At 41.5% G+C, this 18,983-nt stretch overlaps 1 protein-coding gene across 3 annotated transcripts in view; it reads left to right on the top strand.

The window, feature by feature from the left end:
- Nucleotides 1-360: 360 nt before the first annotated feature.
- The window catches only part of sptbn2 (spectrin, beta, non-erythrocytic 2), a 28,640-nt gene continuing 10,017 nt past the window's right edge, over nt 361-18,983 (top strand). For 2 of the 3 annotated variants that reach the window (XM_068744875.1, XM_068744874.1), the window contains exons 1-16: nt 361-517; nt 13,206-13,357; nt 13,583-13,756; nt 13,874-13,965; nt 14,084-14,164; nt 15,037-15,152; nt 15,342-15,454; nt 15,556-15,743; nt 15,851-15,968; nt 16,115-16,273; nt 16,381-16,683; nt 17,174-17,327; nt 17,431-17,825; nt 17,914-18,177; nt 18,263-18,474; nt 18,837-18,974. In XM_068744875.1, coding sequence (XP_068600976.1) covers nt 361-517; nt 13,206-13,357; nt 13,583-13,756; nt 13,874-13,965; nt 14,084-14,164; nt 15,037-15,152; nt 15,342-15,454; nt 15,556-15,743; nt 15,851-15,968; nt 16,115-16,273; nt 16,381-16,683; nt 17,174-17,327; nt 17,431-17,825; nt 17,914-18,177; nt 18,263-18,474; nt 18,837-18,974 — 2,816 coding nt within the window. Of the gene's footprint in view, nt 518-4,508; nt 4,617-13,205; nt 13,358-13,582; nt 13,757-13,873; nt 13,966-14,083; nt 14,165-15,036; nt 15,153-15,341; nt 15,455-15,555; nt 15,744-15,850; nt 15,969-16,114; nt 16,274-16,380; nt 16,684-17,173; nt 17,328-17,430; nt 17,826-17,913; nt 18,178-18,262; nt 18,475-18,836; nt 18,975-18,983 lie in introns of all 3 variants that reach the window. The other variant, XM_068744873.1, reaches the window with a different exon arrangement.

Below are 18,983 nucleotides of genomic sequence, written 5' to 3'. Positions count from 1 at the left end.
CTTGTGTGTATTTATAGATTTTCCCCCTATGCATATTCATCTGCTATCAGTTCCATAAATACTCTGCCTTGTTTTGCAGCAGCAGTTATCCTGAAAGTTACTAACCCAACTACTTCATGACAGTTGCTCCACTTATCTCAAATAGAAGAGGTTGTGTGTGATAAAGGCTACAGTCTACCATCACACAGCGTAACCCAATTTCGCACAAAATATTGGTCACAAACATTTCAAGCATCAGACTCATGGAAATGATGTATTCTACATCGTCTCCGTTCTCTAATGTGTCCGCTGACTTCTTATGCTTTTGTGTGTCCGTGTCTGAACTGTAGGTTGAATGTGTTTTCCTCCAGGCTGGACACCATGAGCACCATCTCCCCTACGGACTTTGACAGCTTGGAGATCCAGCAGCAGTACAATGACATCAACAACCGCTGGGACCTCGCAGCAGAGACGGACTGGGATAATGAGAACAGCTCTGCGCGCCTTTTTGAGCGGTCACGCATCAAGGCTCTCGCAGGTACGCAGCGCGGGCCCCGTAAATGTATGAGCATGCGGGGTGTCGCCGTGTACCTACATACCCGCCCATAGAAAAGCTGGGATGGGCTCCAGGAACAGCCGTGACCCGGAAGGGGGATAAAGCGGACGTGAAAATTATTTGATTAATGAATTCTTTTTTTATATTTGCATACGTATAGGCCATTTATACGGTACATACGTACATACTCACCCAGTTGTCAGCTCATGTTACATTAGGGTTAGTCAATCAGTTAGAAGCTGTGAACTGTAGGTTCATTTTTGAAGTCTATGGTGGTTTTTATCCCTAAAACTTTTGTTATGGTGGATCAGGTTATCTTAACGGCAGGTTTGTAATTGTAATTTGTTACTACCCTAACATGAAATTATATTAAAAAGGGATTTGCCTATAAAATGGTGAAGCTAAGATAATTTTTCACCAATCTTTTTCCCTTGTAAACTGACCAATTTGCTAATGCTATAATTTTTTTTAATGCAACCCAAGGTGTCAAATTGACAGTCATTTGAACAAAGTTAATGGTGGAGACTTGGGAACATACTTTATTCTTCTCTGTCCCAAAAGGCACAATTCTATCTTTATAGGGCAGGACAGAAATACTTTGAAAAGGAGGACAAAGTCAGGTGGCAATTCACCGAAGAGCAATGAGCAGTGATGGAATGAGGTAGTGAGGCTAGACTTTAGGCCGAGAAAAGCTGAAAATACTCTATGAATAAAATTACACTATCCAAAATGTAAAAAAAATAGTTGGTTTCCTCAGCTGGAACAACATGACTGTGCAAAGTCTGTCCAGCTTTAAGCTGTTTCCTGATGACAGTTTTTGTGCTGGAACCATTTAGGTCGGAAATCGTTAAATGGCAAAATCAATCTGATCGTGGCTTTAGTCCCTCCCCATTTCAAATGCAAATCTACGTAACCTACCTGATGTATCCCACTAAACTTACCGTGTCCTGATATCTGAATTTTACCGTTGGCCCCAGAGTGTTCCCAGAGCATTCAAATCTTTGCTCTGAACATTCTTCTTATCGTTGAGGGAACTTGCTCATTTATGCACTGCTGACCTCAGGAATGGCGGCATTGTGATGCCAGCTTGAAGGTTACGTCACTGCTTTCTCATTCTAAAGATTAAAACTCGATCGTTAATCATCAAAACAAGTTGCAGTGTCTCGTAAAACCCAGCAGAGGGGAGCAACAGGCAGCTGGGCACACGTACGCGCACTCACACACACACACACACACACAAACACCCCAAACTGGATGATCTTTGAGCACTGCTGTAGTCAGTCAGATGGCATTTAACTTGGAAATGGAGGCCAGTCCGTGTCCTCCCACCTACAGAAACACATTTCGAGTGTTCCCTGTGTGCGGGTTTGTAATACTTGTATTACAAGATATTTTGCTCTCATGTAATTATGGCGATGCGTGCGGATGTGCTCCCAGTGACGCCGTCATTATTTAACAAGTCATGGCTTGACGTGCGCATTCCTTGACATGCTGCATGCAGCACCTTTATCTTCCCCAGGGGCAGTTCATGGCCACTCGGATTTGACTTTTTACCTCCATTCATTCATTCATTAAGCTGCTGCTCTCCTTTGCTGCTCTCTAACAGAGTTTCTCATTGACTTGTCCTTTGGTTTTCCTGTAATACGATCGCTGCATTTCCTGGTTCAAACTAGGTACACTCCTCTGGTCTGTTGGACTTGTCTCACTCCAGGTGTGAGGCAGCAGAAACACAGACTTCTATTCGACATGTTAAGATCACTGTAATTTGCATAAATAACCACTCGCATATATACTGTGTGTCTCGCGAGGCAAGCTTGGTAAATTACTGCCTTGCTTCTTACTCAAACGGTTACACGTGGTATGTTCGTGGAAGCTGCCACAGTGGGAAAGGCCAACGCTTTTGCACGTTGACATACGGCTTCAAATTATCATTATATTATTCGCCATATCATTGGATATCCTAGATACAAATCGAAACTGGAAAGCACTGATATTCAAGAGAGAGAGGAAAAAGGAGGATGGGGGGGGGGGGAGCAATACCGCCTGAAGGCAAAGAGACTGGAAGCAGTATTTAAAAGTGCCCTTTCCTATCAGAAAAGGTGTTTACACATGAGAGACTGTTTTCCTTTTAATGAGTACCTGGAAAATCAATAATCAAGTATAGGGAGCCAAAGTTTGTATAGATGATATAAAACAGGACGTTGGCATGTCATAAAACATTCTTCATTGTGTTTTGGAAACAAAACAAAAAAACTGGTTCTGACTTCTTGCTGCAAAAGCAAAATGCACTTACAGCCTCCTTCTATACTGCTTGTTCTTGGCAGGGGTTGTGCTTTAGGGTGGATAAGATGCATATGTGCAGCAATACATCGGCCCTTTCTCCCTCTGGCAGTGTGCACCCCCCCCCCCTCGCATGTTCCTCCTTTTCTGAGTTCATTCATCCCACTAGACCGCCATTAATTATCATAACTGCCTCATTGCTCAATGCAGATTTTCCACCCACAGCTCCGCTTCCCTCTGTTTGTGATTTCAACAAATGAAATGGTCATTGCTGAGGTTTACCAGTTCCCCTTAATTTTTCTCTGCATGTGTCCATCACTTTCTCTCTGTTCCGCAAACAGAAGTGTGTTTCCATTTGGATCTCATTAGTTCACAAATACCCAGTCACAGAACACCTGGGGCTTTAGCTCCTCTAATGAGACTTGTCCAGATGCTGCCTGCTTATCATGACACATAGACCGAAACCCCCCCCACAACTACTGATTTGTACCACTGCCCTCTTACAGACCAAAAAGCAAAGGTCCCCTTGAAAATCTCAATAATGTGTGCTTGAAGGCTTTAATGTTCAGTAATGTTCACCTCCCAGCACCCCATTGTCCTCAAATATCTGCAGACACTTAATTTGACATTTAAAAAAATTGACCCAAATTAACAAGGAGTACCAGACATCTCTGTATTTGTCCTTAATGTGTTGCCACCCAGACATCCGCCTGAAGAACAGATGCACAAGTGTGCAAATGTAAGACGTTATTCGTGCCGGAAAGAGTTTTTTTTTTTTTTGCAGAGACTGACACAGTAACTTCCTTCCTGTCTTATCATACAGACCTGTAAACAGAGCGTTGAATGATGTCAGAAATAGGGGCCCACACACCCTGCCAGTGGGATAAGAAGACTTTTGTGCTATACCTTTATGGCTGGCCACGCCTCAGGACTCCATGGAATTAAAGTGGAGTTGAATACAGTAATCCCCCTGAAGCTACAGTGTGTGAGGCACCGTAATGGTTTAGTCCGCTTTGACACCTCCTCCCTCCGTTCATCTTACCACCATATTCTCCCTTTGTGCTCCTCCCTCAAACACACCTTATGCAAATGGTTACATTTTCAGACGGAGCAGCAGGCTTTGTTTACACAGCTTTCTGACTGCAGCCAGTCACCCTGCTCTGTCCTGCTCTGTTCAGCAAAAGCCTTTCTAGAGTTTGGAGGGAAGGAATCACCAGTGTTTCTTTTTTCTTTTCTTTTTTTCTGGACCAACGAGGGAGTGCTACTAATTCTTTTTTTTTTTTTTGACTTTGCTCAGATTCCATATGTGTGGTGAACTCTTCACTAGAGGAGGTGGAATAAGAGAACATGTTGTTCCTCAGTTTAGTTTGAAATGACTCCTTGAAGAAGAAAAAAAGGCCTCCACCCATGCACTCACTACTGTGTTTTCATTGGATAAGGTGGATACAGTAGATGAAGAAAGGAGCACTGCCACATTTTCAAGCTAGTGTTTTACATGACTGGGCACAGCATTGAAGGAGAGAGACGGATAATCCAAGACATTTTGGAGACCTGAAATTATCGTCTTGGGGGAACCCTGCAAAGGATTTCATAGATTTTTAGTGGGAATCTTTGTCTCCCACTGTGCTATGCAGGAGAACTCCCACTCAGTCACAATCTGAGGAATATTTACCAGAAAGATTCAGAAAAATAGCTATGGAGTGGGACCACAGGGACAGAGAGCCTTGCTTGTCCCCAGCAGCGTTTGTTAATCAGGTACAGTACTCCAACATCCTGGAAGGACGGTTTAAACAACTGCAAGGTAAGAGTCGTACTGATACGTTGATTTGATGGAATGGTAATTTTCATTTGGTTTGGGGATGCATTTCTCCAATGGATGCAGAAGAGGTGCACATTTTCACATGAGACATTTTATTTTAATATATAGTTGTCTCGTTGATGTTGAAGACGGAGCGTCAGGTTATTTGAGGTATGTTTGATCATGGATGTAGTTGTTTCTGTAAAATTATCCATTAGACTGTACAAGAGTTTGTTGAAACAGGAAATAATAAGTGGAATTAATCTATTTAGCTCTCCGGCGGTAGCCGTGTAGCAGGTGCCTTCGGTTGTTAAGCATTCCCCAAATAGCTCTGCATTTTATGGTGCAAATGATTACCTGTGAGAGGTTTGAGAGACCCCTTCCATACTTCACCTTTTCTGGGCTTCGGGAGGAGAGAATTGACGGTAGCAATAGTAGATGCATTGTGGGCATTTGCTCAGCAGTCTGGCACCTGATCAGTGGGCCACCTGGCCTTTCTTATCGCATTACAATGCATGACTGTCTCGGGCTAAGGCCTGTGAGATCTGCAAGGTCTTGAAAACAGAAATCAAAGAGGCCAAGGGTTTTGTCATAAGGAAACATTATGTGATAACTCCAGAAACAAAGATGTTTATAACTCCCCAAAGTAGTCCTTTTCTTAACTAGCATCTGTAAATTATATATAAACCTACCAAGCACCGGCGCATTTGTGAGAAATTACTGTTATTTTTTTTTTTTTATGTGTGAAAGTGTTCAATCACCACATTTACCTGTTTGACTTCATGTATCGTGTATGAAACTGGCACATCCCGCAGGGGTGTGTGTAAAGATCAGTTTTTCTAGCTTCCGGTCCCACCCTGGTTCCGTCTGGAAGGAAGAGCTGTCTTAACAGTTACTTCAGGGACTCTACTTACTCTGCATGTTTGGCATTCTTGTAGTTGTCCAGCAATTTTTCACTTCCTATTTAAGCAATATGCTTATTGTTATTGAAGAAGAGGTTGGCTTGCTGAAAAACATGGGCGTCTGTGTGATGCCCGAATGGAAAACATTTCTTTGCCTCCACAGTGACAGCACCGATACTCTTGGCACCGATAAGTACCACAACATAGCGAGTATCTTGTACTTCAAGGAATGTACAAAATGTATTATGTTGTCAGATTCAGCCCTGTAACCTCTCTCACGCACACAGAGGCTGAGGGTGCTTGGCTATATTTATTTTTCAACTTGTCTGACAAGAAAACATTTAACTGGATGAGCAATTTCAGGGTTCAGAGTTCAATCACCAACATTGTGCAGTCAGTTTTTTTCCACCACTTCCCAACAAGAAGAACATTGCAATATAAATTCAACTGAAACTGGTTCTGAATGTTTATTGATGGGTGAAGTAAGATGATTAAACAATGATGTGTCATTTTCAACTCCTCCTATGTTCTTTGTTGCTCAGCTTCGTGCATGGATGAGTTCTCAATGAAAACGTTTTCCGTAAATACACATGGGCATATACCCAGCCGCACAAATACTGCTCTTTAATACCCACCTGTATTTCCAGTTTGACTGCCCTTGAGGCTCATTCCTGGAGTCGCTCCCTCCCTCCTTTGCTTCATCCATTCTTGTTTTGGACCGTGATGTCTGGTGGAAGTAGAAGATGTGCAAGCATTCCTATAATCTTTTTTTGTACATGTACACAAAACACATACCGGTACTATATACAGATATATACGTTTGCATCAGGTTAAAATTTTCTATCGTCTTTGAGTGCTGATTGGGATTACCAACTTTCCTTCTTTAAAAAAAACTAAGCAAACCTTAATTTAACTATAGATTTGGTTTCCATTTGAAAATTCAACTTGAACGCAGATATTCCTGGAGAAATACTTTTTAGGTCTCATACATTTGACCAAGTGGTGAATGATGTCCAACATGTCAAAAATAAACTGAGCAACTATATAACTGCACCCAAAGAAGACAAGTTTAATGAAACACTGGGCCACCTGGATTTAGCACAAAAACCTCCATCTTTGTGGCACTGCATATAAAAATATATATATTTTAGCCCATCTGTGCATCATATTTTCACAAACTCTTCACAGAATATTCATCTTACTTCAAATTATGGCGTTTCCTCCCTGACCTGATGAAGAGCATAGCTGCTTAAACCTATTTATTAAAACCTTTTATGTAAGACACTATGCTTCGGTCATTTTTGACTTGTTAATCATGAAGTCTCTCTTCTTCTTGGCAATCAATCACAGTAGTTTGTGCTTAAACTCTGCCGTCTCATTTGAACTTTTCTGTTATCTGCTGGTGTGAAAGTTCATATTGCATTATATGTCCAGTTACTGATCTTGATAAAAACATTCTAAGTTTGGTTTGATATTCCAGAACATAGCTAATCGGGGTCAAAGTCCAAAGGGTGGCTTTGTTGGCTCCCCACACAGTCAACTACTGTGGACTAGAATTTACATTGTGACTCATCAGGCATGAGCAATACGTGTTAATTCAAGTAGCCGGTATTCTCTTTTCTCTTGCCCTTAAACGGAAACACAAAATGTGAAAGGATGTTGTAATGGAGTCTTCAAATTAGATATTTTAGGAGTAAATTGACTGATTTCACACTGTAGTGTTATGTTTCACCCATCTACCTTCTTTTTTCCTCACATGATTTAGATCTGACATTCTGGTCTTTTAAATCACTTCATGCACGAAGAAGTTGCCAAAGCAAGTTTTTTCTCTGTTCATTCTAAAGACGTCTCTGTTGGGAGCATTTTCCTTCAACTTTATTAAAGCATTTTAAATAATGTTGGAAGAGAGCGATGTCTGCTCAAGTTTCAAGTCTACTGACACACAACGTTGTAACTTAATATTTCTAATACTCTTAGTGAAAGCTCTGACTCCAGTGGCCTCCAGCTGTGACTGAGAGTCACATTACCTTAGTGCGGGTTCACCGAATGAAGAAACACACACACGCAAAATGCCTCTTTGTTTGTACAGTTTTACCAATATTGACACTCTGCTGCATGGAAGGGTAATGGCGAATTGCAGTATTGGGGGCCTTTAGGACTCGTTTAGACAACCCTGTTTTCGGGGGGGGGGGGGCGACTTTATTTTTAAAAACATAAATTCCAAAACTATTCCCATTCAAATGTAATTGGGTATGCTATTGTATGTATGTCAAGGAAAGTCAGCCACCCAAACCCCTAAGTAGCTATAGAAAACTGATGTAGGCCGAGGTGATAGTTGGTGGTCTAACTTTCAACCCAACATTATAGAATAAGATCAGTGGTGATCAGCAAATCTGCGTTGGAAGAGAGTTAATGAATTCAATAGAGTCTTGCAGCACAAACAAACCAAACAGTCCAAAATATTTGTTGCTTTTCTCGCCATAGTAGGCTCTTTGCTGTCCGTGTATGTGAAAAAGACTACAACAGTTGTTTCACCATTGTTTTTAGCAAAAAGTCTCCACTTTGGAGACCGTTTTGAAAAGTCGGTACAGATAAATCTGCCATGGTTGGAGCCTGAAGTTTTTGTCTTGTTGACATTTCAAACCCATTTTATATCAGATGCTGTGTCTAAAAGGCTCCCGTCTTTTTCTTATTTCCCATGGGACTGACCTTGGCCAATTCCCACTTCCCTATCTTCCGCTTAATTTGTCCCAGGTGCAGATGGCACAAAGGTGCATGACCTGAGGGGGTTACAAAATGATTTACTGCTTTAGACAGGCAATGAGGATGATGTTCATGAGAGGTCCTCAAACTATTCACTCTGTTGGTTTTCGTCGCTGTATAAACAAACTTGGTAGGGTTGAAGAAAATAATAATAATTTCCTTTCGTTATTTGTGAGCTCAAACCGTTAAAAGTGTAAAAATAACTGCCACATGTGGCAAGGCAGTGGGTTATACCACAGTCACAAGAAAAGAAGGGGCAGTTCTGCTTTTTCAGGAGTATACATCTCAAAGCACGAGTGTCCATCATGACAGATTTTCACAGTTTTGTACTCGAGTTACGTCAAATTATGGTGATTTTTGTAATTTATACAAAAAATAAAGCTAGAGAGAAATATTATGTAATTCGGGCTTTAGCAATACAAAAGAAAATACATTCACCATGAACTTCTACTGTTTCTTATTATTCTCATTGTTTTCATTGGTTACATGATCTAAAAGTGTTGCGCACTACAGTGTCGGTTGACCTCCATCTTAAACCAGTTCTTGGTATTGAAAGGATGCTGATTATTGATATCACCTCAAGATAAAATTCTCAATTTCACAGCATTCCAGAGTTTACAAACCAGTATTCTGTGGCGCCTTCCTCACATGCCGTACTGCCATACTGGTAAAGACGTATTTACCTAAATTGAGTTGTGGATTAACAGGTTATTATTCTTAAGCAAATAACAGGATGGTGACTCCTGCTTCACCAAACACATGTTGACTGTGTTGGTTTTAATTTATTCTCCCTGCTCGTTGGAGAGACGGGTTATCTGCATTTTAAGTTTACTTTATTGAGTACTTTTGGTGTACTTTGTAATCTCAGAGTACATAGTCAAATGTGGATGGTTGAGAAATAGTTTCTAGTGCTTTTGTTACGGATTCTGAAGAATTCATGCAATTTGTAGAACAACCTTTGATCTGATTGCAGCATTGCAAACAAATGCACATGTGCTTTATATCGGTTCATCTTTAAATTCAAATATATTCTTGATCCGTAATGCTAGATGATACCTGCTTTTTTATTATCCAGTTTTATTTATTGTTTTTTTTTTTTTCAAACAATGTCGATTAAAAAGACGACGATGGTTTCGACATGTCCAGAGGAGAGACAGGAACTACGGTATATCGGTAGAAGGATGCTAAGGATGGAACTGCCAGGGAACAGGGCTAGTGCAAATGTTTCAAAACATATGTCAAACATGGCAGATATCAAGTGATAAAAAGAGCAAACAAGGGCAGAGCTGACTCCCACTGACGAGCTTTCTCTTTACCCTTTGGCACAAAACTATAATCTTGTCTCTATAGGAATGTCCATGAGAGGAGGTCTTTAAGGCAGATTATAGCAGACAGATTGATAGGAGTAGTTTACCCATTCTTTGTGAGGACAGAATGACCAGAGACGCTCCTTGTGCGAGCTCAGACTGCGTGAGGGATATGATGTAGAGACTTCATCTAGTCAAGAGTATTTCAGCCCACCACAAAGGAAACCAGATGGGTAGAAAGGCATGGACTGGGCGGGATATAAAAAGGATTAAATTGTGTGGTAATTTCTAAAGAAAATCCTAACGTATCCTGAACAATTTGTTAAAAATCTTTTTATCTGTATTTTGAGAGTTTCTAATGATACATTTCTTGACTTATCTCACTAAAATGGCAACCCACGTTTTAGAATATCACAATGGGATATGTACACCATGGCAACAAAGATCCATAGTTACTGATAGTGGGTTTATGCCTGCATATTTCATTGCATCATTCATCTCATCAATCCATGACAGTTTTGTGTTTCTCTCTACACGGCCCGAGCCACTATGAGCCACACAGACACGATTAAGTCTGGCGGCATATTTGCTCAGATTGCCCGTAGATAATCATTGTTATCAACAGAGAACGAGTTTGTGTGGGGTGTTACAGGAAAACAGCAGCAAGCTAAATCCCTGTGCCTTCAACATTAGTAAAATAATACTAATAGTAGAGTCACTCTGTTCCCTTGTGACACTTAAAACTTGCAAACGTTTTTAAAGTGATTGCTCAGATCCAAACATGCATTGCAGCCGTCTAATAAAGGCCATATCCAATAATTCTGATCTACCATTAGTAAAAGGTAGCGTGGAAGATTCTAAGATCTGATGCTCACTTCTATGAAGATTAGATTTAGATATCCCAAGGGAATTTTAAGGCATGTTTTTAGAATGTTTGCAGTTTTGGAAAGAATCTCCCAGAACAAGGAAGCAGATTGAATTCACCTTAGACATACTGTCGTCTACAACTGACACAACCATTATCTGTTTTAAGTTGCAGGTATGTCAGCATGCTGTAAAACAGTTTCATCAGATGTTGCAGCCCCTGACTTTGTAAGTCAAGTGATTGTTAGCTATCTTTGGGCTAGCTATCCCAAAGCTTTTATTTGCCCACTCTTTTATCTTGTCCCGGATCGTGTAACAATGTTGACAAGCTCTGCAGGTATTTAGTATGACGTGTGACTTAAAACATCTGCCACCATAGAAGGTTCCTTGTTTCCCGTATGTTTTTTTTTTTTAAACCTTCATTCGGTATTAACTGTTTCAACACTTCAACTTTCTAAGCAAAAAATGAAATATTTACTAAAAGTAAAAAAAAATTAAAACCATTTAAATGGTTAATGGATTCATACATATTGGATCATGCCAAGCGCTAACCTAACTGTCGACAAATGTCACATTCTTAGAAAAAAAACAATGACTAGACTGGTTTTTATCTGCTGCAGCAAACTGATGACAGGTTTGTGTACGCTTGCCGTAATTACCCAACACGTCAGACCGGTATGTGTGTGTGTGTTTTGTGTTCTTGTACTGTAGCCCTGTTATTAGCATCAGCATCATAGCGACATTTCTTCTTTAGGACCACTGCCCCCCTGCCTCCCCCCTCAGTGCTGGGTGCTGTCACAACATGACCAAGTGTGAGAAGGAATGCAGGCTCCTCCGCTGCACCCGACCTGACATACCTCCACTGCCTCGCTTAACGGCTTCAAATCGAACGGTTTCCTTTCTTAATAACAGAATGATCTGTTAATACGGTGGGTGAAAGGGAGTCAGTTCTTGAAAGTGAAAAATGGAATAAAATGACAAAACTCACAAACAACCAGTATGCCCAATTGCAGCAATTGGAGGTGGTAAAGAAAAGGTAAAGAAAAGCAGGGTTATTTCCTGCTACTAGTAATCCGAGTGTGATGCCATGACACTTTTTTGTAATGTCCTTGAGTTTTGGTAAACCAGGGGAAAAGCACACATATCTGGGAAGCAAAAGCAAATAGGGGAGAGAGGGGGAAAATGTCTGCCTCCAGCCCTGGTTGGTAGCTTGTGTCTGGTTCAGCCCCGTCACCAGCTTCGTATTAACACCTTTCTTTGTTCTTACTGAATCAAGCCCTCAAACGGAAACGCATTCATTGCACATCGTGAAAACACTTATCTCGGTTATGCTTTTTTGCATGAGATATTATTGCACACGGAAAATTAGTCTTGTGGGGAAAATCTTAGGCCTTCGTTGGTGCGATGAATATGATGAATATATTTATTCGATAGAATGTTAGAGTACAAGTACAGTCAAACATCCTGTCTAAGAGGAGCATTTCAAAAAAGCCCTTGCGGTCTTGTTTCCGTTGAAAGTCCTTGGTACATAAATCATCGACATTTAACAACACCAATAAAATAAAAATAAATTACTCCACAGATGCAAAATAACAATAAATTAAAAAGACACATATTAATATGTACAACGTAGGTTGACAGTGTCATTTGTTTCAAAAGAAGCTCCCTTTGGTACATTGTAGAAACAGGAAACCCCCTCAGCTCATAGCAGGTCATTCGTTATGTTCTGTGGTTTGTGTAACATGTCAAAATCCGTTTGTTTTTTTTTAGCTGCGAGTTGGTGGTGTAGTTGATTGCGCACCTAAGACATGCCCACAAAAAGATCTATGAAAACATTTAAGTGCTTGTTGGTAAGCCAATGTTAGTACTATCTTTAGTTAGTACTAAAACTTTCTTTTAAATCTGTGAATCTCATGCTGAATCCTGAAATCTGCTTTTCCCTCCATTTTATTTTTTTGAATTTTCATTTTAGATTTTCATGCAGCATCCATAGCACATAAGGTCTAATTTGTATATTTAATAAATGAAAACTATTTTTGTTTTACAACTAATAGATATAAAATCTTCCACACCATTTCACCATAAATAGGCCTCGTTTTGTTTTGTGTTTGTTTTTTACCTTTTTTACCAGTTTTTTGTCTGACCTGTTTTGTGTTTGCTTCGGTGCTTTTCTATTGTGGCTTGTCTTCAGAGCTTTGCGTTACAGTACAACACTAGAATAGGGTTTCCATGGAAGAACTTGTCTCCAGGAAATGAGGTCACCTTGTTAGGTGACAGAGCAGGATTAGCTTCTTATTCCCGTGGTCCATATGTCTAAACTGCTGTTGCAGCTTAATTTATTGTGATTCTTTATTTAGTCCTGCTTCAACACGGAAATGGCAGGCGTCCACAGCAAATGTCATTACCATCACATGCAATTTTGCATTGGGTTTAGCTCTGTTGAACATGAACAGGAGCATATCCAACATCAAACGTTGTGTTGGGTCTGAGTAGTGAAAACCTGACTAAGCTGTCGGGACAGTGGATCGCTCTTAATGGCAGAGCTTATCTGTAAAATTAACTGCTAAGGAGAAGTGCTTAAGTCTCTATCATTTATGTTTACCTGTTTACCTTTGCAGGTGAAAGTTGTTGACCACATTAGTTTATTAGGGAAAATCAGTTAATTAATTTAAAGGTTTATTTCCCTGACATCAAGCCATCGATATTTCAGTGGGCAGATGAATGTGACACGACTCTCCTTGTTGTGTATTTTACAGATGAGCGTGAGGCAGTACAAAAGAAGACCTTCACCAAATGGGTAAACTCTCACTTGGCCCGAGTGACCTGTCGCATTGGTGACCTGTACACCGATCTGCGGGACGGCCATATGCTCATCCGCCTACTGGAAGTGCTTTCAGGAGAACAGCTGGTCAGTATCTTCCACCATCCTTCTCTGTCCCAACTCTGGCCCAGACCCTCAGTATGACCCTTATCATCACAAGTTTGCATCACAAGTTTTCTTCTCCCTTCCTGTGTGGTTTGCTTCCCCTCCTACGACTTCTTGTTTTTCTCTTCTAAAATTCCTGCTCCTGTGTGTTGTAATCACTTTATTAATTTATATTTTTGGTCATGTACTCTTGTTCTGCTGTTGCAGCCAAGGCCCACCAAAGGACGCATGCGTATTCACTGCTTGGAGAATGCTGACAAAGCCCTGCAGTTTCTCAAGGAGCAAAAAGTCCATTTAGAAAACATGGGCTCACATGACATTGTAGACGGGAATCATCGTCTCACCCTGGGTCTCATCTGGACCATAATCCTTCGCTTCCAGGTAACATTTACTGTGGCTTTGTGTATTACCAACAGATACTGGATTACAGTAGTAATATTTCCATTATATCAATTTGGGAAAAGTTATTAAATTTCATCATAACCGAATACAACACAGATCCAGGACATCAGTGTGGAGACGGAGGACAACAAGGAGAAAAAATCAGCGAAAGACGCCCTCTTGCTTTGGTGCCAAATGAAAACTGCTGGGTGAGAAAAACGGGAGGAGATGAGAGCTGATTTAATCACACTGGTTTTACAGAGGCAGTTAGTGATGACTGTTTCTGTTTAAGTTAATGATTCACATCTTGTGATCTGGCCTCTACAGATACCCCAATGTCAACATCCACAACTTCACTACCAGCTGGAGAGATGGTCTAGCGTTCAATGCCATTGTGCACAAACACAGGTCATTGACTTCTTCCTGTACTTGATGATCCCTTCTACACCAGACCTACATATACTTAGTTTGAAGGTTTTTCTGTTGTGAGGACTTGGTTGCTTGCAATGTAAATAGTATATATTTTCACACTGTAATGCTATGTCGTAGTACCATCAACACTTGTCAGTTTTTTTCCTTTTCATATAAGGTGTCTTATTACTCCCGTCTAACAGTCTGCTGCATGGCTGAAAGAATGAAAATAAAAAAGGGGAATAAAATGGCCTCGATCGCAGAAATAATAACCCATTTATTTTCAGTCAAGAGCCACTAAACGACTCACTTACACACCCTGTTGGTAACAGTGCCATCAAAACTTAAACTTAACTGAAGGACAAAGCTGTATAAAACTAATTTTGATTTGATGAACCCTGTTATGTGAAGCCATAAACTGTGTACAAGATCAGGTCCGATACAGAACGAGGAGGAGCCTACACAGCAGATATTTTCAATATGCAAATCATCTGTTTTTTTCTTTTTCACCATAACAATTTCTCCTAAATGCACCCTCCCCCCCAAAATCCAAATATTATTTATTACTTGTTTATACAGGCCTTCCAAAGTGATGCCTAAATAAGCCTTAAATGAAAAAAAATTCAGGCGTAAATAAGCAATAACTGGCAACACAGGCTTGCCTCAAAAACAGATGGAAAGCTTATTAGTGTGCAGATGACAGCACTTGCATCCAATGTGATCCATTATGTGATACACCATGGTCATAAAACAGAAGTTAATTTTAGTGGGTTGTGTTTAAATTTCTTATAAGAAGGTGATGTTGTATGTCAGCATGCATTCCATCATCGTTGTCATTTTAATCCAGAATTCCCCCCTTGTCTCTGCAGACCCGACCTCATTGAGTTTGAAAACCTGAAGAGATCCAATGCTCACTACAATCTCCAGAATGCTTTCAATGTTGCTGAGAAGGAACTGGGCCTCACCAAATTGCTGGACCCAGAAGGTTAGTGGATGAAGTCGAAGACAACCATACATCACATTTAGGCTGCACTGACATAGAAAGATGGCAACGGTTTATCTTTCAGCTCAACCAGGAACATTTGTGCATGCTGAAATTTTTGATCATTAGATTAAAATAAAAGGCAGGTGGTTTCAGTTACAGATCGATAGTGATGCTTGTTTGTTTTTCCAGATGTTAATGTTGACCAGCCTGATGAAAAATCTATTATTACGTATGTGGCAACCTACTACCATTACTTCTCCAAGATGAAGGCGCTGGCAGTAGAGGGCAAACGAATTGGCAAGGTAAGGGAGCTCCGAGGGTGTGGATGGTGTTCATTCAAGTAAGTGAGCTCTATTACAAAGGATTGCCCATCAATTACTTTGATCATCTGTTTTGGATGCAGGTCTTGGACTATGCTATAGAGGCTGACCAGCTGATAGAGAAGTATGAGACCCTGGCCTCAGAGCTTCTTCAGTGGATTGAGCAGACCATAGTGACCCTCAATGATCGGCAGCTAGCTAATTCGCTGAGCGGTGTACAGAACCAGCTTCAGGCTTTCAACTCTTACAGGACTGTGGAGAAACCCCCCAAGTGAGTAACAGAACGATGCCTTCCTGCACCCCAATGAATGAGCCAAAGCCTTTTATCCAATAGCCAAGGTGTGGCGGGTTTAACAGAGCTGATGGCTGTCTCCACAGGTTTACAGAAAAAGGAAACCTAGAGGTTCTGCTCTTTACTATCCAAAGCAAGATGAGGGCAAACAATCAGAAAGTCTACATGCCAAGAGAGGGTAAACTCATCTCTGACATCAACAAGGTATGGGTTGCTCTGGACCAGGATAGAAATGGTTTTCCTAATGAAAGCCTCAAAGTATTATCACCAACTTTATAAAATAAAAAAGAATCGTCTATCTAGTGTTAAGGATATTACCAACTTCCTCTTTTTATTTATTGGTGTGTCAGGCCTGGGAGCGACTGGAAAAGGCTGAGCATGAACGTGAGCTGGCACTGAGGAATGAGTTGATTCGCCAAGAAAAACTAGAGATGCTTGCTGCTCGTTTTGACCGCAAAGCAGCGATGAGAGAGACGTGGCTTAGCGAGAATCAGAGGCTGGTGTCTCAGGTAGTTAAAAAAAATCGAATTCACCAATTTGTTGCTCATAGATATATTCTTATCCCTGCTTTGAGTGAATGGAAGATTCACAGCTATAGCTAATTCCCCTCCGTTAGGACAACTTTGGAACTGACTTGGGGGCAGTGGAAGCTGCCACCCGTAAGCATGAGGCCATTGAGACAGACATCGGGGCATATTGGGAGCGCGTGGCTGCTGTGGAGGCTGTTGCCAAGGAGCTGGAAGCGGAGAGATACCACGATGTGCGACGTATCGTCGCGCGGAGGGATAACGTGCTTCGACTCTGGGAATACCTGAAAGAGCTTCTGGCTGCACGCAGAGAGCGTCTGAACGCCCACCGGGACCTGCAGAGACTGTTTCAGGAGATGCGTTACATCATGGACTGGATGGCAGAAATGAAGGTGCTGATCCACACAATGAATGCCTACTAACTTGTAATCGATTGTACTTGTGTGTAATCAACAAACAATCTGCAATAGTAATTTACAGAAGAACAAGAAAGATGGAAAAACGAATTGTTTCCATTTTTGAAAATCATGTTATTAAATCATATCGCATGCATACAGAGAAATCTTTTACTGCATTTTAGGACTACAATACACTTGGGTTTTAAGGAATCATTTTCTCTATTGTAAAATGAGAACGTAAAAGATCATTTTGAATTCAAACCCAAGAGATATGCATCAATTGTAAATTGTAAATGGCAAGCTGTGCATGCCTGTGTGCAAGTAAATCTTTTCAGACTTCAAAGGAGCCTGTAGTTGAGGTGATGAACGTGTAACGTCGCGCTCAGAACTGAAGCTTTATTTATTGACTAGGCCAGCAGGGTTGGCGAGTCAATGAAGAAGTTCATTCTGTATTATTAACTGTCTATTTGCCGGTCCGTTTCAGGGTCGTCTGCAGTCTCAGGACAGTGGCAAACATCTGCATGACGTGTTGGACCTGCTGCAGAAACACACTCTGGTTGAGGCTGACATTTCAGCTCAGGCAGAGCGAATCAAGGCAGAGCAGGATGCCGCGCAGCGCTTCACTTCCAATGAACAGGGTGAGTCTTCAAAAATGCTTTTGCACATTCTTTATACAAACTATTTTACCATTTTTTTTAAAATATCTAATTGCCATATATCCTTGTCCCTTTTAAATACCAGCATATAAACCTTGTGAACCGGCGCTGGTTAATGACAAGGTTGAGCTACTGGGACAAGCGTATGAGGAGCTTGGGCAACTTGCTGGAGAACGCAGAGAATGCCTGGAAGATTCACGCCGCCTGTGGCAGTTCCTGTGGGATGTTGGCGAGGAGGCAGCCTGGATCAGAGAGCAGGAGCAGATCCTGGCCAGTGGGGACTGTGGCCGCGACCTCACCTCTGCCCTTCACCTGCTAAGCAAACACGAGGCCTTCAGTGATGAAATGGCAGCCCGCTACGGCCCCCTAAGTAACAGCATTGCTGCTGGAGAGACTTTGATTAAGGAGGGACACTTTGGAGCCCCACAAGTCACAGAGAGGATTGACGACATTCGCACCCAGTGGGCACATCTGGAGGAGGTGATCACAGTTCTCTGTGCTTGTGTGCAACATGAACAAAAAATGAATGGCATGAAACAATTTATTTATTCTCGTTTTCCTCCCCCAGACCACTAAGCTCAGAGAGCGGAGTCTTAAAGAAGCAGTGGCCCTGCACCAGTTTCAAACAGATGCCAATGACATGGAGGCATGGTTGACTGACACACTTAGACAGGTGTCCAGTCAGGAGGTTGGACATGACGAGTTCTCCACCCAGACTCTAGCTCGTAAACAGAGGGAGATAGAGGAGGAGATCCAGAGCCACCACCCCCTCATCGACTCCCTGCATGAGCAGGTGCAGGCACTGCCGCAAGATTATTTGCAGTACCCTGAGGTATGTTTGCTATTTTCCACCCTCATACTTTGTCAGCATAACATGTTTGTTGTTGTGCTAAATTGCTGTTTATCACTGACTGAAGGTGGACGGCCGCGTGCCTGCGATTGAGCAGCGCTATGACGAACTGGAGTCTCTGTCGGCAGCTCGACGCCAGGCTCTGGAAGGCGCCCTGGCCCGCTACCGCATGTTTAGTGAAGCTGGTGCCTGCCTGCTCTGGGTGGAGGAAAAGGAGCAGTGGTTGCATGGCATGGAGATCCCTACCAAGCTGGAGGACTTGGAGGTCGTGCAGCAGAGGTTAGTCTGAATGTGAAGGAAAGGAAGGCATTACAGAAAATGGAACATGGAACAAACCTGATGATGGCTGAATTCTCATCCCTCAATCTGCTCACGTTGGAGCCATAAAAAAAAATTAGACATTTATTATTCACATCTGTGAAGTTAAACATTTGTTTATATTATTCCACAAAACTGTAAGATTGTGACAAAATCAAGTCAGCAACATCTGATTGTGGATTGAATCTCTAAATTTCACCACTTTCTTTCGCATAGACTGTCATTGTCTGTGTAAGTATCTTGAATAGGTTAGTGTTAGAATAATTTTGATGGAACTTTTCATAATGAGATAATTGATATTTGTCTGATATTTGTGGCTGCAGATTTGAGACACTTGAACCTGAGATGAACAATGTCGGCGCTCGTGCCGCTGATGTGAAGCAGGTGGCTGAGCAGCTGCTTAGCTCTGACAACTGTAATGAAGACCAAATCAACCAGACAAGAGACCAACTGAACAACAGGTAAAAACC

This window comes from Brachionichthys hirsutus, chromosome 10, assembly GCF_040956055.1.
Source record: "Brachionichthys hirsutus isolate HB-005 chromosome 10, CSIRO-AGI_Bhir_v1, whole genome shotgun sequence".
Taxonomy (NCBI): Eukaryota; Metazoa; Chordata; class Actinopteri; order Lophiiformes; family Brachionichthyidae; genus Brachionichthys; species Brachionichthys hirsutus.
This window is presented reverse-complemented; position numbering and strand designations above follow the sequence as displayed.